The sequence below is a fragment of the Salarias fasciatus genome, chromosome 2 (assembly GCF_902148845.1).
Source record: "Salarias fasciatus chromosome 2, fSalaFa1.1, whole genome shotgun sequence".
In the NCBI taxonomy this organism is placed as follows: Eukaryota; Metazoa; Chordata; class Actinopteri; order Blenniiformes; family Blenniidae; genus Salarias; species Salarias fasciatus.
The window spans coordinates 11270069-11293451 of NC_043746.1; the positions used below are offsets into that span (position 1 = coordinate 11270069).

A 23383-nucleotide genomic window follows, 5' to 3' on the forward strand; every position below is an offset into this window, starting at 1 on the left:
TCCATTTTGTAGGCAATGTTTTTCCTGGAGGTTAGCGCCTACTTTCCTAATGGCTAGCTACAAATCCCCATAGCTTAGCCACTTTAACGTTTTGCATGACGGTTTGCAGCTCGATCGACCCGTAAGACCGCAAGACAGAAAACGGAGCGGACGGACTCGGCGCGTTTCGTCGTTTAATCCAAACATGTAGCATCGATACGACGCCTGAGGAGCAACGTTTAGAGAGTCAGTCAGCGTGTTGTGAACTGACACTTTCTACCAAAACAATGTTGACAGACGACCTGTGGACACGTATCAGCAACCAGTCATTTCAAGGGTAAATATGTCGTTTTCTTCGCATTCTGGTCGATTCGTCTGTTTTCCCCCAAAACGATGCAACGATTAAATGTGTTTAGTGGTAGAGATGCATTTAGAAGGGAGCGTTAGCTTGCTAGCTAACATTAGTGTCAGCGTCATTAGAGCGAAATGAAAGCACGTAGCCACTTTAACTGTTAGCCGCAATGCTAACTAGCATACCAACAGTTAGCACCTAGCTAGCGTCAGCTTATGTCAAACTTAAGATTTTATCGCCCTATTTAATGTGTTGTCGAATTCTTGTTTGGTGTCAGTTGAGTTAGCTACAGTTGTACGTACATTATGCACGGTTGTCTACGTTTTTGTCATTTGTCATTTTGCTAAGTGTCAGAGCGAACGCAGTTAGCTTGCGATCCTTGAATGTGGCTAACCATGAAGCGCGCTCCGAGGGACAACTTTCCTCACTCCTTTTCTGCTCTAACTGTGAATACCTGCACCCTGCAGGGGCACCATCTGAAACAGCTGCAAAACTGCATCATACTGCAGCGTCTCCAGCTTTCCAATAAGTGTAATGATAACCTCCTAGCGCCTTTTACTAGCTTTTTAATTCTTTCTCTGTATACTGGCTGCCCCTCCTCCATGAACAAAATACACTGATTATCAATGCATAAAATGTGCTTTTCAACCCTTCGTGTTTTCTTTTGCAAATCGCTTTTTGGATACATTGGGATTTGGATTTTCTGTGCATGTTGTTATAAACTGTTTACTCCTACACGTCCCCGCCACCCACTATAGAAGAGGTGGAAGAGGCGCTGAACAGAACTGGAGCAGAAAATGTTTTTACATGCACATATATGCTGAAGTATTGACTCGACCAGATGGCTTTGTGTATATCCTCAGCAGGAAAACGTCAACGTGGCATGATGATAACTATAATGTTTATCATGGGAAGACTCGCAGCAATTGGTCTAATGACGAGTTTTTCTCAAAGTGTCATAAGTTGATGATTATTGCGATATTTGGAATTCATTTGTGTTTGGTTTCAGTTGCAAACCTTTCTATCTCTGTCCTTCATCTTATAGTGACATAATTGTAGCTGACTACATTTAACATTCCTGATGTGTACACTCCCCCCCCCCCCCCCCCCCCCCCCCCCCAAGGGGGGTGCAGGAGTAGGACCATTGCAGTAGATATCACGCTTCTTCATGGCTGTAACAGTTATTGATTGGGTCATACTGTGTTTCTGAATGTCTACTGAGCACACCTGTGATGTTAACACTGTCTTGTTTTTCTCCCCTCTCTAAAAGATGGATAAAGGTGCAGTGAAGAAAATAATATTCAGACGAGATGACCATTTGAGCAAACTGGTCTACACTGAAAGCCCTGAGGAGGGAGGTTTGCTGAAAGTGGCTCCTCACAGTGCCGTGTCCATCACCTCTGCCACCTCTGTCGTTCTTCCACCGAGCCCCTTGATGCAGCCAGGACAGGTGCCCAACGGCCTCAGCAACAGCCCCGTTCCAGAGAAGCTCGCCTCTGTCACTGCCACCATCGGCTCTCTGCCCGAAATCACAGAGCCCAGAGGCCTGCCCAAAGATCATAGGCCTCAGACACAGATCTCCGCTTCTTTTGAACGCCAGACTGGGGCAGAGAGTTTGCCACAGTTGGAAGCCACGATAACAGACATCACCCAGTCCTCCATGGATTCACTGATTGGAGGTTCAGATCCTAACTTCTTCCACATGAAAACAGAGGACTTCTCCATGGATAAAGGAGAGCAGGACCCCATTGACCTTGATCATCCCTTTGAGCAAATTGGGAAAGATGTGGACGTGGGCCAGAAATTGTTCAGTGACAACACTCTGGACCTGCTTCAAGACTTTGACCTGACTGGCTCCCCATCAGATTTTTATGTCGGAGATGATGCTTTTCTGTCCACTCTCGCAGATGATTCTTTGCTGGTGTATTGCGGCTCGGACAAGGACGTGAAGCCGGCGGTAATCGAGAGCAGTAACGCCACCGGAGCCGTCTCTATTGCCCTGAATGGCAGCAGCAGCATGACAAGTCCAGATCAGTCCAGCCCCAGCGTGACCACCTCTGCTTCCCTCACCCCAACAACCACTTTGTCTGCACTGGTGAAAAAGGAGAAGGATGCTGGCTTCATTCACCTCTGCACTCCAGGTGTGATTAAGCAAGAGAAGACGTCTGAGGGCCAAGGCTACTGCCAAGTCAGCGGCACGTCGTCCACGGACATGCAAGGCGCTAACCCAATCTCCATCTGCGGGGTGAGCACCTCAGGAGGCCAGAGCTACCACTTTGGAGTGAGAAACAGCGACGCTCAGCAGCAGAAGGACCAGAAGCCTGCAGCCAGCCTCCCGGTGATGACCATCAGCTGGAACCGGAACCAGAGCGTTGGGGGCAGTTCGGCAATCCACAGGGCGAACAAGACGTTCTCAAGCTCCCCGTCCTTCTCCAGCTTCACCAGGTGAGCAGCATGAGCCAGGTTATGTCTTACTCACTCACATCGAGCATTGTCAGACATTAGATGCTCTTTGCTCCAATCATGCAATGATTTCATGTAGGGAGTGTTGACCCGGTGTTGTCATTCACGAGTAATGTCACACATTGTCTCAAAAAGATTTAGGTCATTTATTAACTACAGAAACACAACCTGAAGCTCATATATCAGTTTAGATTTGGAAATGTTGTGTTCAGTTCTGTTCTTCCCTTGTTGGGGGACAAACTAATGCTGTTGACTGTTTGGCTCACAAATTGTCTCTGGCCACTATTTTCCTTCAGTTCAAACAGCCTATTGATTGTTTACATTGCCTTCTGCTTCACCTCATCATAACCTTGCATGTTCGAAAAAGGTTTCAGTGCTGTAACTGGAGCGTCTCTGATAGCTCCTGCAACCCGAGAGCCGTAAACAAAGAGAGGGGCTTCATGTGGCTGACCCACCTATTTCAGACAGCAGTCACCTTCTATTTCGAAGACCGTCCTAACACTTGAGAAACCTGTCCAGCATGTGAGCTTTATTTTTCCCAGCAAGTTGTTCACTAAATAATGAACCAGAACTGAAGTAACTTTTTATTTTAGTTTTGTTTAGTTTTGTTTTTTTTCCCTGCCCTAGATTAGTTTGTGTTGTTTAAAGCTCAACCCAGCTATCTGGTCTAACAAAAGTGGATATTGGCAAATCAGCTTAACCGGCCGCACAAAGGCGGTTATCAGCAGTGTCAGCCTGGGCTTTTCCACTGTCTGAGCTCACACACTCGTCATATTATCATATTTATAATAGACAATCTGTAAAATCTGTGTTTTTATGATAGATCATGAGGAAAATCAAAACACATTTTTCTAATGTAAAATCTATAATTCATAACAGACGTGAGCAGCTGGCCTCCCACGGACCACATGTGGCCGCCGTCTTCATTCTTCGAGGCCGCCCGCCAATTTCAGAGATAATTTATTGGTATCACAGGTGAAGAGGGGACATGGTCATTATAGCTACATTCAGTCCCGATTATCAGGTGTAAATTCTGTGAAATTACTTTATAGATCAATACATTTTAAAGTGAACAAATCAAATACATTCATGGCAAAATGGGTTAAGATTGCTTGAACACAAGTGTAGCAGTTTTGTGAGTTGGAAGGGAAAACCAAGACCATTGGAGTTCCTTCTAGATGTGATCAGAGTGCTTTGCTGGCTCAGGAAAACATTTGACTTCTTGCACGTGTCTCAGCTCCAGTTTACATTAGGTTGTGTGTTTTATTAGGCGGCACAGGCAACGTGCAACAGTATGGATTCAGTTGGGGGTGGAGCTCCTTGCTCTTTTTAAACATCTGGTTGTAAAAAAATCTTTACTGGACTGAAGCTGTATTTTTGAAAGTTGATTTAAACCTTTTATATTTAACCTCCGTAGGGGATTTCCTTATCTCCCACTGTGATATTCATGCTGTGTGGTTTGTTAATGCAACAGGTATAGCATTAGTGCTCTATTTTTGTCCGCTTGTGAGAGTTTGCTGGAACTGTGGCTCCTTTCTATGTTTTGATAATCCCGAACAAAAACAGCTCCTTGCAGGGTTGGTTGGCGGTGTTGGTTACCATAGCAGTGAAGCAAGCTTTAAAATGAAGCCGAGGTCCCGACAAAAATGCCTGGCTGTTAACCCCTGAGGTTGTTAACCCTCTAATCCAGCTCTGGTGGGAGGAGGCGGGGCTGTGGACTCTATAGGATGTGGCGGCAACATAAGCAACAAACAGTGAGGCCCGACGTGAGAAAGGATGTGCTGTTTGAAAGCCAGGGGAATTCCACCATTATCCAAGACGGTTGATCTTGTTTGTCCAGACCGAGCACGCCCAGACATTAATGTCTGTGGTAATGCCATTCTTCTGTTTAACTTTGGTGATCACCAGTTATCGTTCCATAATATTTGATATGACATCCCAGTACTTTTCAACTTTACAGTTTTAGCGTGTTTTCCTCCACGCCTCAGAGTTTTTGTGGTCTTCTTGAACATATCTTCCAGCTGCGTCACACCAAAAATAAACCCCAGATTTCCACCGTCTGCACTTGAAGCAGATGAGACCGTTCATTCAACAATACAGATGAATGAATTGTGGCCTTAACTGATTGGTCACGGCCGTATTGTAAGAATTTAATTACTTCTGTAAGGAGGACTGGGGGAAAAAAAAACCTCTTTTCTTGTTTCCAAGATTGTTCTTGTTCCACTGAATTTTGAATTTGAAGTTGCGATTTCGTAGGAGCGAGCTCCTTTTAGAGGAAAGCGAGTACGGAGTCACGGTGCTTGTGCAGCACATGGCACCACAAAGTGTCTTTTGTACAGTTATGACTTTGCTGGCCAGCAGGATTTTATGGTTTCAGCTGTGAATGAGGCTCCGGGGCCCGGTCGTGAACAGTGGTGTGACAGAAACGGTCGTCTTAGAGGCGTTTTTGTTTGTGTCTCTTTTACATTCATGCCTGTCTGATTCCGTATCTGACGGCGATTCATCAGCTCAAAGATTGGCACGCAGGAGCGATGCACGTCAGCCAGTGCACTGATGTGGTTGTGATTTGTGCAAGTAATGCTTGGTGCCGCCTGCACGACTGTCTGTCAGCTGTCTCATTGCTTCGTGAGCAGCGACAGATGGGTTGAGACACGGGCTGCACCTCATCTCGGTTCAGCATGAGGTTCTAAACGCCCCGTGTTTGTGTTCTGGAGAGGTGTGTGTGTTTAAACTTGGGATTATGCATGTGCATGATCTGTGAGGCCTAATTGTTTTGCGTGGGCGTGTGTGTTTGAGTGAGAGAGACGGGCCCAAGTTTCTTGTGCCGTGCTTAATGCGCGTGACATTTAGTGGTTTTAGATGTGTTGAACTCTGGGCTGTGTTGGTTTTGTGGTTGTTGGGCAGTTTGTGTCAGGTTAAAATCTCCACCCTCTTCTCACGCAACGGTGCTGCTGCTGCTTCCTGCTGAAAGTGCATGTGGCGCTGGGTAGCTGACCCGCCGTATCCCCAGGGCCCGCCACAGTGCTCGGCATGCAGCTCTCTAGCTCCTCTGTAGTGACTCCCTAAAACTTAGAAACCCCCCTTTTTTTCATCCTATTTGGAAGAAGAAAGGTTTGAGTAGTTTTTCCAACTGTCTCTTTCCAAACGCACCTCTTGGACTGAGATAGCAAATTTAGTTTAACGTAATGTGTATGATCTCACCTGCTTTCATTTCCAACCATGTTGGTTTATCTGTGTGTTTGATACGTGAAGAGAAACACCCAAGACTTCCTTTTTAAAGCTTTATAGTGGCTTAAAGAAAAATAAGTAAAGTTTCTAGTATGGTGAAATAAATGTCTACTGTTCTGAATTGTAGTATTTCAGTGCATCATAAGTACCATGCTGTTTTGTTTGTGTTTATATTTTTATATGTTTATATATGTGTCTGTGTTATCCCCAAGGTTAAAGATGTTTTGCAGCTCCAGACAGACTTTATGTTGTGGACAGTGACAGAAAATAGCTCGTTCGGTCATAAACAGCCCCCCTGTCTCTATGGGGCCGCTGCATTGCCCCGGTGCAGTCCTCCGAACTTCAGGACAACAGACGTACTGGCAGATATCTTCACCAAACCTGTCTCACATTAGCTCTGTTTTCGCGAAGCTCATTTCTTCATTTAACAGAACAAGAGTTAAGTGTTGTACTTGGTTTTATGGTTTGACTCATAACCATCCTCGCCACATACACACGTGTGTGCACTTCCACATGCACTCAGAGGAACGCTTCACCTTGAGAAACGCTCAGCTTTGTTCTTGTCTTAGAAAAAAACACTCCAGTGACGGCTCATTTGACCATGTGGCAGGACCTGATCGACTCACGCTCGCACTGAAGACGAATCCCGGCAGTTGATGAGGTTACAGCTCTGAAATGTAAATGCTGTGTTAAATAACTCAGAGCCTCGCCAGGCCCGTGTTACGTAACCTTTATTTTTAGTGGAGCATTTCCTTTTCTGCAAGTGATTGACCCAGCCCATTCAGTTTTGTTTTGACCTCTTGTCAAAACAAGAAAATGATCTGTAAATATGGAGATTGTACTATATGCTGTGGGCTACTGACATTTGGGGGGGGGCTTTTGAAGCATTAGTGTTATCGCTGGAGGACCGTTTATAGCAGGAGGGCTTCAAGTGGCTCAGAGTGGAGCAGCTCTCTCATGCAGACAAAGAAGCGCTTGTTTGTCATCATTGGGTTTTTAAACAGAAACAATCTTTCGTTCTTTTTTTTCTACAGTATGTAAAGTAGTTTCAGTGGAGATGCTTTTGTAACTTCATTGTTTTATGTTCTGGTGGAGAATAGTGAGATGACCATGAATTCCATTTCTTTAGTTTTTCAATTAGAGAGGAAGAATCGACTTCTTTTTTTCTTGCAAAACTGAGTTTATTTTTATTGTTGACAGACAGTGACGTACTACAGGTTAGCTGGCTTAAATCCCGCCATTGTGGATCTCTGAGCAAACGGCTCACTTGTATGCTACTGACGCATCTGTGTATTATTGGTGTTAATCCCAAGTATTTCTGCTGTTATGATTCTGCCTTGCTATGAGCGCTTTTCCCCTTTCCAGCAATTTCTCAGTGAACCTGTGTGCTTTATAATGAAGCACGACCAGAAACGTCAAATTGAGCCTCCTCCCTGTTTACAGTGATACAGTGAGCCTGAAGACTGTATAGATTTTATGATGTGATATTGGCCAACCAGCTAATCGGGGAAAATGTTGAGCGGATCCATCAATAATTAATGCACCTCATCCCAATTGATTGCTGAGTGATTGTAGTGGGCAGAGATTGGCAGAAACCTGGGCCTTCTCACTCGTAGTCTGCAGTGCTGTCAGCGTGAAACTGAAATACGCGTTGCCCGGCCAAGACTGTGATCTCACTTAGGTGGTACATTTCTCGTGTGGGGAAACTAAGTCTACTTTGGAAACTGTCTGTGAGTCACTGCTGGACGAAGCTCAGAAGGGAAACCACACAAAAATAGACTCTTGTCCAACTTGAAGCTGTGTGAAAACAGCTTGTGACTTCTCTCCTGGAGGAAACACTTTTAACATCTCTTCATGTTTGTTTGTTTGTTTGTTTTTTTAATTTAGATGAACAAATACTATGTTTTTTTATGCGAACTACATGTGTACACACACCTTTATGTGTGTATATTTGCAAACCCTTTTTGCTTTAGTATTTGTTATCCAGTGCGCAAAAGAATCTTGCCCTAGGGCTTCCTGTGTTGTGTTGTTTTGTGGGACAGCTGCAATGCTCGCAGGACATTGTAGAAACCTGTTGAATGACTTTCTGAATGGCTAAGTCCTGGGTATTTATCGTGCAGGTACAGCCTTAACCTTACCAAACCATCGGCATGAGGGGTTGGTCTTCAAGTAGCAACACACTTTCGCTCGTAAAAGTTCAGAAAGGTCATAAAAGGGAGTGTTGAGGTGAATTACTGTTTGTAACAGCTGTCATGAGTATCAGCTGTGGTTTGATGTCCGGTTTGATACATGAGTAGTTTCTGGTCTGAAGTGCATTTATATATAGCTATGTATACATTTATACATGTATGGATGTATTTCTGTAAAGCCTTGAATTCATATGTGAATGTAAGCTCCCAGCCTTTGTGTTTGAAGGGTAGGCTTTGGTAAGAGTTGCAATTTAGTGTCCAGACATGCCTCGTCCCACCCCTTATTTCAATCGGCCATATTCTCTTTCTCGCTGGCTTTGTCTGTCTTCTGATTGGCTTCCTGCAACTAAGAGACCTTGACGGTCAGCAGAAGCTCTCAGCTGCTGTAAATCACCTTTATGATGCTGTGCGTACGTGTCTTTTAGCTTAGTGTATAATGCATGAGTGTTAAGGTATGCACATGTGTGCGCGTGTGGGTGTGTCATGAGCGCTTCGCTTCGCGGCGGCGCTCCGTGGCCCGCCTTCCTGCTTGCCACAGCGCTCACTCTTGTGACCTACTTTCCCTCCCGCCTCCCCACATCTGGCGCCGAGTGAATGCATCAGATCAAATGCCAGCCATTCCAATCGCTTTCACGATATTACTGCATTCACATGTAACCTCGGTTTTCTGTGTTGTGCTCATTCTGGTCGTTGGACGCCGATTGAGCTTATATAACATTTCATATTGAGGTTAGGATCAAATTACAAAGTGCGTGCCTGTGTGTATGTGTTGTTGCTCTTCTAGCTGTTTTTGTACAGTTGTTGAGTCAGCAGATTCAAAGTTAAGGAGTAGATCCCTCCCACGTCCAGCAGTAACCAGCTAGAGGTATTACAGTCATGCACACAGTAGCAGCAGCCTGTCTCCCAATTCATTTTACAGGCCAGGAAGCCGCCTCCCCCTTCACACAGTTACCAACGGCTCCTATTATGGAAACTAATATGGAAACTCAAATCCTCCGGGGTTGTTTTGCTTGCGTTCAGCTATGAGTTAGCTTCAGTTTCCTCCTCTGGCGTTTGCAGCCAAGCAGTAGTTGCTACTTTGGGCTGCAGAGTGTCACTGTTATTGAAACAGGTTTGTCAATGCAGCATGAAGACAGTGGCACAGGGGGACATCCAGAGTATGGCACACGCGTCTCCTTAATGGCCTTTTATAACGAACGAACAAAATGGCTATAAAAACACTTGGTGGTGACGTGAGGCTCCTCCAAACGGCGCTTTGTCTCCATTGTGTTAATTTGCTGTGACAGCAGGGCTTATGAGTGAAGATGTTGCACCACTGTAAAATATCTGTAAAGACATGCTGTTATTATTGGAGAGCACATGAGGCAGATATTTTTAGAGAACCCGAGCCTTGTAAAAACACACCAAAGTTGCTCCAGTTTTTCACAGACGCCGCGTTGTTGTCCAGCTCGTGAGCGTGAATCAAAGCGTGCAGACCAGTTCCCCTTTCTATATCAGTGGCGTTTACCTCAGGGAAGGAGCACTTCCCTAAGCGCTTCAAGTGCTCCCCTCATCAAGTTTTTGATAAGAAGACAAGTTGGTGCAGTGTGAAACGCACATTAGCAGCCAACCTTTACATGAACAAAAACATGGCGGGAGCACAGAATAAGAGCTGCGGTCTAATATCTGCTCATCTGAAATTACACACACTCACATGAGGGATATAGATTAGGGGCCTGCCAAGCTACTCGTGACACTCACGTCTATAAGGGGATTATGAATGAATTAGGGCATTGGGACACCAGCATTAATGAAAGTGTGTGTCGTGGATTTACTCATTTAAACCCCAGGTGATCGATCACACTCCTGGAGCGGTAAGCTCGTAACTTTCTCAGCCCCGCCGTCGATGGAGTTGAGACCCGTCTCTGCGTGTCTCCGCATCTGAGCTGCGGTCGAGCTCTGACCGACAGTAAACTCAAAGGGAATGCAAGAACTTCCTGTTGATAGTGAGCACTCACTTCAACAGATGGTTTCAGAAAGAGGAAATTCAGTATCCACACATCGCACTGCGTGCATGCGTGCGCGCTCGCGTGCGTGAGAATCCTCAAGACAGATTTGCTGTGTATAAATGTAATCGGCTCAGTTTTCACAAAGCAATGGGGAGCTGTGACTTCATTTCAGCCTTGCTTGTTGTAGTAAACATAGGTCTTTTGCAGTAATTGGATTTAAACCAGTAGCCTAAAGCTTTCCAGTAAAGCTGTCCTGCTGACACCTTCCCTGAAGGCCAGTAAAGGACAAAGCTTTCCACACCCACTGACATCATCATCATCACTCTGGACTTATTAGGCCTCTACGCCCACTCAGCTGGCCGCCACACCCTTCTTACAGGGTTTCACGAGCCTCCATGCATGTGTGTGTTTGCGTATAGGAACAGTAATGTGATCAAGTCTCAGATGCTCGAGGTGTTTCACCGATCATCTGTCAGAAAGACATCTGATGAAATCTCGGGATATTTCTGACAACTTCCCTGTTGAATCAATTAAAAGTTCATTAGGGCTGGTTCAGTAGTCTGATAAAAAGGCATGCAATCATTTAGAACAAGTTAAAGTTAAATATTTTAAGCTGCAGACCACATTCGACAAATTCAGTCACAAACAGATCATGCAAGGTCATTGTTGTGATGATCTGCATTATTGTCTTAGACCAAGTTTGATCGCAGCTTCTACATATAAACTCAAATTGTCAAATTGACCTGCATGTGGTGAGTACGGTTAGCAGCAGCCGTTGTTTCATGGTGGATAATGGAAATGCTCGAGTTGAATGTGGTTGTGTGTAATAGAACATTTTCCCATGCAGGCAGAAAGAAAATACATTTTTTTCTTTTCTTTTTTTTGTAATTGTTAGCTTTGTTTTTAACTGTGATTGTTCGAAAGTGTTCATCTTAGCAGCTGTTTCCCATCTGGTCCAAATTGAAAGCATAATGAAATCTTTCAGATGGCCAGACCTGTCACTGGTACTAATGCTTTAATTGATACTGACAAGCTGACAATGTTGTTCATGGCTCAGTGGAAGATTAAAGAAGAACTATCTTCAAGTACAATAACAAAAGAGCCCCACAGTAGACGGTGGGGCCCCACCACAGCCATAACCTCTCACACCCAAGCCGACTGAACAGCCGGAGAGGTGCAAGAAGCTCAGAACTGAGCGGTCAAGCAACTTCAAAAGCTGTCTGCAGTTCTCCAAAGAGCCCCGAGCTGTTTTCAGGCGATGGCTGTTCACACTCTATAATGATCTGATGTATGTTTGAGGTTAATACCTTCTTTTTGCTGCTTTTTCATGAAGATAATTAGTGGATGCTTCCTAGTATTCTAATTCCTTTAGCACAGAGCTCTATTTGCTAAAGTACAGCCACAGTGCTGTGGTGTTTTTTTGTTGGAACTTGCTGCATATGCCGTATTAATGTATTAGCACCTAATAAAGCTGCTACAACAAGTATGTTGGCAAACAATAACTTTTTTACACATTCAGCAGGCACAGGGGGAAACAGGAGCATTTACTTAAACTTTTTGTTTAACCACTGCCGCTTCCTGACATAAACAGAACATTGTTTACTTTGTATTGTTTAGTATGGAGTCAGAGGTTGTTGTTTTTTTAGTTCCTGCTGAGAATAGCTATCAGCCTGTAAAGCCACAGAGGACCAACCAAAATATCTCTAACATGACTAACATTAAAGTGATCTATGGATGATGAAAAAAGTTATTCACACATTTGTCATTTGAAGCAGAACTAGTTTGACACGAGGGAGAAGCTGCTTTCTGTCGTCATATTCAGTGAACCAAAATACTGGCACGTGGTTTCATGTTACACTCAGTTGCCTCTCCTAAAAGTAAGATAATAGAAATGAGCTGTTGTATTTGTTTTTGATGCACTAATTGCAAAATGGCCTAATTTTCTTCTTCTCAAACCTTCTTCTGTTGTTGAAAGCGGTTATTAAAAAATGTCTGCTTTCTCTGTGTCGTGGATTTAGTCACGGTGCGTTCTCGAGTAAACCTGCCCCGGGCTTCACCTTCACCAGCAGCTGTGGGAGGAAGGTGTTTAGTGAGGGAGCACCCCGCTTTGTGGCAACCACGTTCCCAAACACAAACGAGATTCGGTGCGAACGCCCTGGTGAGCTGTCAGAGACACTCAGGAGCTGAAAGCTCACTTATTCACACGGTTGTGTGAATAAGTGACACGGCTGTGCTTAATGGAGGTATTTAATAACCTGAGTGTTGTCAGTGGCAGTCACAGCGCTCCCGGTGCTGTTATGGATAGACGGCCTCCTCTGATGTTTTTTTTCTGGCTTCTGGACTTGGTTCTTTGATGTTTTACTCAGGTTTTCCCATCCTGCTACGCCCTCTGACTGCCGTGGCCTGGCCTGCTTTCATGTTAATTTTCTGCTGTTGTATAACTTGAAGTGAACTCGGGTCTCCTGCTCAAAGCTGCGGGAGTGTGTGTAGTGACGGCTCGGAGCAGCTGTTATCAGAAGTGTTTGTTTTCGTTGCGGTGGCAGACGTGCACCCAGTTATTGCATGTCTCAAGCTCAATATCCTGTCGGTGTGGGCGGTGTTGTTGTTGCTGCTGCTCTGACCACTGGGTAAGAAAGGAGGTGTGGACCTTTGGTGCATGGATGCAGCAAAGCCTGACGTCCCCTAGTGGCTGTTTTGGCGAACTGCATCTCAGACCACTGTTGACGGTCTCTGGAAATGTTTGTGGTTCAATCAAAGGAAGACGGGCTGTTTTTGACAAGGATTGGATCTCGGATTTGACCACGGAGCTGAAGATAATTTTGGCCTCGGATGCTTAATCAGGCACAAGGAGACTCACTTTTCTTGACTCATAACTTATAACCAAATACTGAGATGAGGGGAAAAATCACAAGCAGTGTATTCATCCCGTTGGGGGTGTGTGTATGCATATGCAGTCTGTTTGCATAGTGTTTTAATTTACAACACAGAGCTGTAAATACGAACTGTAACTGAGCTAAATGACATGCTGAAGATGTCCTGTTATTGCTGTGGTATGAGAGCATCCATATGATTTTTCAATGCATGTGGGAAAAAAAGTTTTCAGAGACTAAACATTCCTGCCTTTTTTGTGCTCTGTCTCCACATTCTACCTCCAGTTCTACATCCAGACAAGAGGGGGGAACCACAACATCTGCAACATCGGGAAAGAGCGGGACTCATAAAATCTGTCTGGTGTGCTCTGACGAAGCCTCGGGCTGCCACTACGGCGTTCTCACCTGCGGCAGCTGCAAGGTCTTCTTCAAGAGAGCAGTGGAAGGTACGAAACCTGAAAATCTCACCATTTGCTTAGTATTCACCGGCAATAAACAGACTGCTTTAATAAGTGTCACACACTAACTCAAATGAAAATACAGTTTTCGGTGTGGTTTCTCCAAATTATTGCCACAACAGTGTACTTAATCATCTTTGTCTGGGCGCCTCAGGGCAGCATAATTACCTCTGTGCGGGGAGGAACGACTGCATCATAGACAAGATCCGGAGGAAGAACTGCCCAGCATGCCGCTTCCGCAAGTGTCTGATGGCAGGCATGAACCTGGAAGGTAGGATCCCAACTGCAAACTGTTCAATCTCAATCTCTTTAATCAATCTTTTGATTGTGTCTTCTGCTCACTTTTTAAATATATAACTACGCTGTTTCTCGCATGCTCATTTTCAAGCTCGCAAAACCAAGAAGCTGAGTCGCTTAAGGGGCGAGCAGCCCAGCAACCCGCCCGAGGTGCTGCCCTCTCCGCCCATCGAGGCCCGTTCCCTTCTACCCAAGTGCATGCCACAGCTAGTTCCCACAATGCTATCCCTGCTGAAGGCGATCGAGCCGGACACCATATACGCCGGCTACGACAGCACCCTGCCCGACACGTCCACCCGCCTCATGACCACGCTCAACAGACTGGGTGGACGACAGGTCATCTCTGCCGTCAAGTGGGCCAAGGCTCTGCCAGGTCAGTGCTGCTAACTGGAGGCCGTGCGGGGTTTCATTAACTGTGTGTTGGTGTGTTTTTTTAAAAGGTGGATTGTGATGGATGGACTGGTCTTTTTTCTCTGAATTGACCTGTATGCTCTCAAAAACTTGTGTGTTTAATTTTGGTCCTCACTGTAAAAGCAGACCTGAACCTGTATATAGTTTTCATTGTGGTGTTTTCAGTCTTCAGTGTTTTAGTATTTCAAACGGTGCGTTATCTCGCCGACAGCCCTAAATGCAGCTGGCATGTGCGGTCGCTTTAGCGGTTTACTGAAGCACGGTCAGCCAGGTGTCTTGTCTGCTTTGGCTTTTGTAAACTGACGCTCCATCTGGATGTAATTAATGTGGAACAAAGCTGACATGGAGCAAATTCATTGAGCAGACTGAAAATCTGACCTGTGATGCCCTTTGCAGCAAAACAGTTTAAACCCCTGGTCCAACATGCTCATGTCACCCAGATGCTCCACGCTTATAGGACTGAATCACATTGAGGGACTTTTATTTTCTGACTGTGTCTGATCAAGGTATTTCCTTTGTGTTTGCATGCAGGCTTCAGGAACTTGCACCTGGACGACCAGATGACTCTGCTGCAGTGCTCCTGGCTCTTCCTCATGTCTTTCGGTTTGGGCTGGAGGTCTTACCAGCAGTGCAACGGCAACATGCTCTGCTTTGCGCCGGACCTCGTCATCAACGAGTATGTATTGTTCATTATGTGCTTCATGCTGCGCCTGAAGGTAGAACTCAATAGACTGATTCAAATCCTCCCAGTGAAAGCGTGTTTCTGTTGTGGCTGAAAGTGTGTGTGGTTTGGTAAATGGAGCGTTTTACATCAAACACTGATGTGAGCTCTCCCAGACTGTGGATTTTATTTGGCTTTGTTGTTGTTCTTGTTGTTTGTCCCTCATTTGCCAATATATGCTTGTGCTCGTTCAAATCTGTCAGTGTTCCTCTCTCTCTCTCCACTCGCTGGTGTGTGTTGTATCTCCTGAGAATCAAGCCACGTCCGTTAGCTGTCGTCTGTAATCAGAGTTTCATCCTTCTCGTAAACTTGATGACTCTGTGCGAAGCGAGCTGCTGGCACAGCGTCTGCGCTCTCGGCTCTAATGGGCCTTTTGCCTTTTTTTCGCCACATAATCACAAGCTTAAATTGATCAAAATCATACTTAATATCCAAGGAGGTCAAGTTCTCGATTTGTCTGTCAGCCCGGAAACTAAATTTGGCAGATTGCCTCGTTTTTAGGTTGTTACATTTGCATTTAAATGTGGCATTACTGTTAAAGCTTATTGCCAATACAGTTCCATTGGTTGCATGAGTGATCAGAAGGAATAGTGCTGATGGTGTATGATGTAAGTTTTAATTAATTTATCGCATCCACTTTCTTTGTGAAAGTTTCTGCATAAGTTTGTCCCCACTTGATCGCCGAGCAGAGGCTCGCTCATCTGAAATATTGTGTGATAATCTTCTGCGTTGAAACACTTGACACCTTTACTAATTTCTCAATTATCTATCGCCCCTGTAAGTATATCAGCTATGAAGAGATTACAGCCAGCTGCTTTCTCCTGCTGGCTGAAACATTTTGATTGGCTTAAGAGGAGGAAACGTGACCGGCGGTTTGTTTGAACCCACCAGGGAGCGGATGAAGCTGCCCTACATGGCCGACCAGTGCGAGCAGATGCTGAGGATATCCAGCGAGTTCGTTCGGCTGCAGGTTTCCCACGATGAGTACCTGTGCATGAAGGTCCTGCTGCTGCTCAGCACAGGTGAGACATTGAACTGACTCGCAGCTCCCACACAGCTCTGCATCGGCTGCAGCTGCTGGGCCAAAACAGCCTGGCATTCTTACAAAGAAGATTTAAAGTTTAATAATCTGTCAATAAAAGCAGCTGTGAGGTTGAAGTAACAGGCTTTTGCCAACAGTAATCCAAAGGAAAACATTTAGTGTTATTTACTTAGCTGGTTGTGGCTCTTCAGCCAAAATGCGATTAACAGCTAGTAGGCCTTGATTCCTGTAAATCATTGTTGTAGTCTGTAATTTTGCTATAATTCAAACTATGAAAATCCTGGATAAAGTGTGAAGTATTAGTCCTACAACACATCCACATTTTTCTTTCTGCGCATCAGTTCTTGACGTTGAGTTTTGCTGTCCCGCAGTGCCAAAGGACGGCCTGAAGAGCCAGGCCGTGTTCGATGAGCTTCGGATGTCGTACATCAAGGAGCTGGGGAAAGCCATTGTGAAGCGCGAGGAGAACTCCAGCCAGAACTGGCAGCGCTTCTACCAGCTCACCAAGCTGCTGGACTCCATGCATGAGGTACCGATGATTGAACAACCACCACAAAACACTGACTTCAGTAGCTCCGGTAGTCAAAGGTACACGGGTATGGACGACTTGCAGCTTTTTTAAACGGCGACTTTCTGTCTGTGATTGATTTCATCCATTTAAGTAAATCAGGTATGGACCCATGTTCTCTCTTGGCTTTTTGTTTTTGTTTGAGCACCTCCGGACAGCCCTGCTTTTAGATTTAACATGAGTCGTTAATCTGTCGATTAAGAGGGGGAGAAGTATGAAATTGTTGTTTTGTTTGTTCATATAGACATTTTTTTTTAATCTACCTTAAAGGTTCAAAATGATAGTTATGACACTTTGAGTGTATTTGTGGTGAGTAACTCGTGTCCGTTCTGTGCTGATTACCAGTGTCTGCTGCACGATGTGCAGCTTTTTCTTGGGTTGAGAACAAACTGAGCACCAAAGTCACTGTCAAAAAGTAACATTAAGAGACTAAACTATGAGATTACAGTTGTTTGAGTGGTGTTTTCTGAAGCCGTCTGTATCTGATGCTCTTTCTAATATCATGATTCATTTTTAACTCCACTGAGAGCCTCATGTTAGGAATGTGTGATAAGTCAGTGAATCTGTGATTCTCTTGTTGGACTGCAGAAGTCCTGCGAGCCATGTCTACTATGCTCTGTTTGGTGTTTTTCAAGGATTTCAGATATAGTCGGAGAGTCTCATGTTTTGAGATGCATGCACACAAAATCCTGTCAGTGGTGAAGCAATGGAAATGAAAAGGTTATAAATCAATGATCAGCAATCACAGTCAGATATCAAAACAATAGATACAGATGATTAAAACTTGATTAAAGCTGCACTGCTTGTTTGATCTCCTGCTTCAGGGAGGAAAACTCTCCTTGGCTGTCATAGAGAAGAAATAGCATGAGTTTTGATGTGTATGCTGTGTGTGTGTGGGATGCCACCTTTTTTAACTACTATCAAGTCATTATTTTATCTTTTCTGGTTGGACGTTGATAAGATCTTCTTCTGTCGGCACAGAGGGTAAACCAAGCGGTGCCTGCGGCCGTCCTCTGAACAGTAAACATGCGACACAACGCCGAGCTTTGTGATTGTTGTCAATGTAAACACCCTCCCTCATTCCTCGGCCAGCCACATCAGACACTGCATTCTCTCATCACATCACGTAATCTACACACAAAGCTACTACATAGCCTGGGTTTTTTTCCTTTTTCTGGCTTATTCAATTTATCTTTACCTTCAAGTATTTATCTGGCGTTATGGGCCTGCTGTTCAGTTAAATGTCAGATCATTTTAAAAAAAAATACATTTTTCAAATTTTCAATTTTCCTCCTTTTCTGTGTGTGTGAAGTGGTGTGAAATTACAAAGTGACTCATCCGGGTGTTCATTATCGCTTCTTCCAGTGGAAATACAGCGTGCAGCTTTAATCGTGTCTCTTCTGCACCAACTGCAGTGTCAGATAAACTGGCGGGGGGCGCGCGGCGCGCATACTGCTCAATTAGCTCCAATCAAGTATGGAACACACACCCTGTAGTCTGAAGCAGTTCAGCATCCAGTTTGTATGCTGATTTATCTCAGGGAGGCTGCTGGAGCTCATCCCAGCTGGACGACAGGCGCAGGCAGGGTGCAGCCTGTTCAGGTCATCACAGGGCAAACACACACACACACACACACACACACACACACACACACACATGGAAAGATCATTCAGAGTTTCCAGAGAAAACAGCACGATGACATTCAGATCGTGCAAACTCCACACAGGAAGGGTTTGAACTGGGGATGTTGTTGAGAGGTTGGCAGAGACCGGATTCCGTTAATAGAAGGCGGTATTGACGAAGCGGCTCTCCCCCTGTGTGTCTGCAGATGGTCGGTGGGCTGCTCAGCTTCTGCTTCTACACCTTTGTGAATAAATCCCTGAGCGTGGAGTTCCCGGAGATGCTGGCCGAGATCATCAGCAACCAGTTACCAAAATTCAAGGCCGGGAGCGTCAAGCCTCTCCTCTTCCACCAGAGATGACTGCTCTCCCCGTTAACGGACACGATGCCTTAAAACCCCACCACGTCACCTCACCCCCTCCCCCGCTGACCCCGCTCACCCCCGCCCCACCCCCCCGGAGAGCGAAACGGCGAGAAGGACTGAGGATCCGAGGCGAGGAGCGAACGTTGGGTTTTTTTTTTTTTGTTTGTTTTTTTTGTTTTTTTTGGGAGCGAGTATGCAACTTTGTGTAGATGCTTATGGGTCTGGAGGGAAAAGAGCAGAGGCGTCTGAGTAGGAACCCGACAGCGAGCACAAGACCTTTTTTTTTGTTTTTGTTTTTTGTCGAGCAAATGATGTAGTGTTTAACAACCAATAGGAAATGTTTGTAAGATAATCACGATGAGAAATAGGCTAACATCAATGTCGTCTCAGGTTTCTTACCTTCACGTTTCAGAACGCCAACTAAAATAGATACGTACAAATATCTATGTTCTGGTTCTGATAGTATTTTCTACATTTTCAAACGATTACAGTTTATACAATTTTCCAGGTCGCCGTTACCTGAGAAGGTAACAAAGCTTAATAACATGCTCTTAAATAGGCTTTTAGACTGTATGTTCCACTTTTAGTTTTTGTAGGAGGCTGTAACGAAAATGTTTCAGTCATATGGGGAAAAAAAAAAAAGTCTGTTTTCTAGTCATTTAAAAGGTATTTTTTTCTTTGCTTTTACTGATTAACTTTGGACATAACTCTTTGGAGCTGTTAACCGACGTCCACCCTTCAAAGGACGACTGCTCCCACACAAGCCGACCTCTTCCAGGTTTACACATGTCAGTTATAAAAGGGAAAAAAAAAAACATGTGCCTTTTTTGCTTCAAATATCATCTTAGCCATTTTCTTCCTACTGTACTTCTCTTTTACCTGTCATGGTCTACCTTCACCATATGTTGATTGTACTTTTTATATTACATGCAGTTGAAAGTTTTCCACTTTTTTTTTTTTTTTTCAATGGCTGTGTCTATCTTTAGAAGTGGCAGCTCTCGATTCATCCTCGCCGTGCAGAAGCGACTCCTAATTGTTGCGAAACAACGTTCAAAACCTGCTTCCTCTTCTCCTGCACACACACACACACACGCAACTCCTTAAGTGCTACGTCAGCACTTATTTTTTTTCTGCTAAATGCTTTAAAAGACTGTGAAGTAAGACTGTTATACTCATACCAGTCTTTATTGTTTGACTCGAGATGGAATTAGAACCTTTTTTTTATATTAGGATTTAGCTCTTCTTCTCCTTGCCTTTTAAAAGTCGCGTTTCCACTTATAGCAAACATCCACCAGAAAACAGCAGAGGAATCTAAAAAGCCTCTTTCAGCGTCACTTCCGCCTCGAGCTGGTTAGTTAGATTCATTTAGATCAGATTAGAGCCCATCCGCTGAATTTAGGAGAGGTGGGCCGTACTGGTCCTGGAGGGTCCCGCATGTGTTCGGTGTTCTCAGAAAGACTAATGACAAACGCCACTGATTTAAAAAAAAAAAAAAAAAAAAAGACCATTTGAAATCGAGTCTGGACCATGCGGTCTCTTCCACTTATGCGCACAAATATACAGAAGAAGTTCTGCAGGTGCTATTTTTCCTTAAGGTGGTCTAATTAAACGTGGTCAGCCCTTCAAGCCCCGCCCCTCAGTCTCCATCTCAAGCAGGAACTTTTTTTTTTTAATTTTATTTTTTTTAATGGCGATTAATTAATCTCCCTCGGTCACCGCCGTGGAGACGCAGTAGAGAGAAACCAGGTTCCCCAGTGGAAGCGCGGCTGTAGTCACTCCTGTCCCAGTAGTCTGCGTAGTAGAATGTGATGGATACCTGCGTCTACCAATCACAAGTGAGAGGGCATATTTTATTGTGTTTGCAAGTTTGGGTCTTTTTTTTTTTTTGTTTGTGAGTTAATCAGGAATATTACTTCAACATTTTAATGTGGTTCAAACTGGTTGGAAAGTAGCCGTCCTTCACATTTTCTGCTGTTTTCCATGGTAACGCTCACGTTCTGGATGTTTTCACATGGGAACCCTGTGTGCTGGTGTATTCGTCAGAGGAATAGTTTGACGTTTTAAGGAAGACGGTTGCTTGTTGATTGACTCCAGTGTGTTCCGTTTGGTACGTATGAAGCTCCTTAGCCTCAGACTGTAGAGAGAAGCCTCGCTCTGTGTCGGTGTGTGTGTGTGTGTGTGTGTGTGTGTGTGTGTGTGTGTGTGTGTGTGTGTGTGTGTGTGTGTGTGTGTGTGTGTGTGTGTCTCGCTCCTGGCGAATCTCAATCTCATCAATTACCGTGGAAGCATCAGTTCAGCTTCCTGACGTGGGTTATGTGGCGGACTGGTTTTTGTCCGGGATACGTTGCATCCCGCTGGTTGCTTAGCAACAACATAGCCGAGAAAGAGTTGAATGCACACCCCTCCAAAAGAGCGGCGAGGTGTGCGGATGAGAGATTTGGAGGTGCGGAGGAGCAGACGGAGCAGAGCCAGGCCAGCTGTTTCCCGGTCTGTGAGCTGAAGCGAACCCGCTTCGTATTTACTGCGGGACACGTGGAGGGAGACGGTGAATGAAATGTCCAACTATTCCTGTTAGCAGTTTGTATGGTGGACAGTTTGTGTATACAGCACTTTGGATCAGGCGTTGGCAGATTCATTTCCCTCTGACCCCCCCCCCCCCTTCCCCACACACACACACCTCTAGCAGCACCCTGTCTTTAGTACTTTTGCACGTTTATCTGAGTGTCCGTTAACGAGTCGAGCCCCCCCCCCGACATCTGAGAGCGCTTGGCACCGGGTCACCTCGCAGAGTCCTGTCACGTTGTAGCAGTGTAGCATTACAGAGCGTGGGGGAGGGGGGGGGCCGCATAAAGAAACCCTTCTATTCTCTGGGAACTGTCTCAGTGCCAAACTCCTGTTTTTGTCTGTTTTCAGTGAAGCTGAAAGTCGGTCAGTATTCATATGAGATGAGGAAACTTAGAAACAGGCTGATTATCTGGAAACGTCATGAGCGACGAGAGCCGAGCTTCGGCCCTCAGACAAACACGTTGTGTAATCGCGCAGGGCTGCCAGCAGGCTGCGTGCGTGTCGGGTGGAAGGAGGAATTTGAAAATACAGTGCAACATTTTGAACAGTTGCATTGGTTTTGCAACCCCGAAGACACATTTTTGCAAAGAATGTGAACCACAAAAAGGAATAAATCTCAAATTTAGAGGAAATTCTGCTAACACATCAGAAATAATGAACTGTCACGTTAATGAATGAATGAATGCAGTGAGCGAGCGACTCACTGGGACGCTCAAATAGGAAAAATCTGGAAAAATCCAACGATCAATAACACAACAGCTCAATATTCAGGATGTTTTTGTGTTTTTGTTCATTTTACAAAGTGTGATCCACATGTTGTCCACATTTAGTTGAAGAACCAAAAAACAGTCTGAGGGTTTGGCTTTCCTACGTGTCTGTTTCTGTGTTTTCTGGGTGTTTTGTCTGTCAGGAAATGATGGAATCTGCTGCCACCGGCGTCACTCATCTCTATAGGCTCAGCCTTCCGATGCTTCTTCGTTCTGTTTGGGGTTGATTCAGAACCATTGGAATAAAACGGCCTCTTCCACCGCGGAGGGGTTACTCGTGGGTTACTTTCACATTCAGTGTATCCAGATCTCTGCTGCTGCTGCTCCTCATTTTAACAGGTTTATATAATATATAAATATATATATATCTATATATGAAATCACACACTTGCCTCTTTTCTTGCTCAAAAATGTATCCTGATTACTCCGCTGTACATTTTTGAGGAGGATGCCAGAATATGCAATAGAAACCACGTACTCTCTACAGCACCACAGAACACAACTGCTACTTCATCTTTTCTTTCCTCATATCCGATATAAGCTATCTGCATACAGGAGATTCACACAAAACTTTTTTATTTTCTCTGCAGGCCAGACTTTTTTTTTCAGAATATTCAGGAATCCTCAGTCCAGCAGGACTGCACAGATAAGCCTATTTGATGTTTGACTACAAGGTGACCAAAGCAAATCCACACAAATTCAGTGTAACGTCAGTGTAGCGTGAGGAGCTCCCACGACACAAATGTACAGTTCTTAGTTTTTACAACACTTTTTTTTTTCTTTTTTTTTTTGGTCGTGTCTATTTTTTTTTTTTTAACATGACGGCTTTGGTCAAATTGTGTAATACTGTGAATAGGATAGGAGTCGATCTTTTTCACACACAAAACTGTTTGTGAAAGTAATCAACCAGCTTGAATCTAAAAAGATTTGCACTACCCAAATATTGTTTGAAAATCTATTTTGTATAAAACATATGCAGACATTAACTTTTGAGAATTATAAAGGGCGGATCATGTTTCACTGGTATATGCTTTCTCTAAAAAGGAAAAAAAAAAAGCTTTGTTTTGCTTAAGACAAGTTTAATATGTACATATAATCCATTGTAAAGAAAATGTGGTGTATTTGTCTCCAAATAATAGTTTTTCAGTACCTGCCCCGCTGTATTATTTCTCCTCTGTAGTGTGACTCCTGTTGATCTTTTCCTCCATTGATTAAAGGTCAAACCGTTTGTCTGCGGCTGTTTCTTTATTCACGACTCATTTTCACAGTTATCAAAATATCGCGACTGGGCCGTGAACTACGCGCCAATTGTCCGTGAACGCCTCGTGAACTCTTCGAGACAATGCGGGAGGATGCGTGCCCGTCGTGGCACGGCACGCGCTGCGACGAACAGTTGACGAACAGCCCACGTCGAGTTCACGAGCAGTTCGCGACATGTTTCACGGATTGGCGCGCGTCGCACCAGGCCCCGCCTTCCCCGTGGCACGAGCAGTTCACGGCC

General features: G+C 44.7%; 2 protein-coding genes across 2 annotated transcripts in view; one reads left to right on the top strand and one right to left on the bottom strand.

Annotated features, from left to right (window-relative positions):
* Positions 1-23110, top strand: nr3c1 (nuclear receptor subfamily 3, group C, member 1 (glucocorticoid receptor)). The gene is made up of 9 exons (XM_030117584.1): positions 1-316; positions 1602-2776; positions 13355-13515; positions 13682-13798; positions 13916-14197; positions 14767-14911; positions 15848-15978; positions 16370-16527; positions 18395-23110. The coding sequence occupies exons 2-9, from the start codon at positions 1602-1604 to the stop codon at positions 18545-18547; spliced, it is 2322 nt and encodes a 773-aa protein (XP_029973444.1). The 5' UTR covers positions 1-316; the 3' UTR covers positions 18548-23110.
* The window catches only part of ndfip1 (Nedd4 family interacting protein 1), a 14448-nt gene continuing 10852 nt past the window's right edge, over positions 19788-23383 (bottom strand). Inside the window, exon 9 of the mRNA XM_030117629.1 lies at positions 19788-19798. The gene's annotated coding sequence lies outside the window, so the exon portion shown is untranslated. The remainder of the gene's footprint in view (positions 19799-23383) is intronic.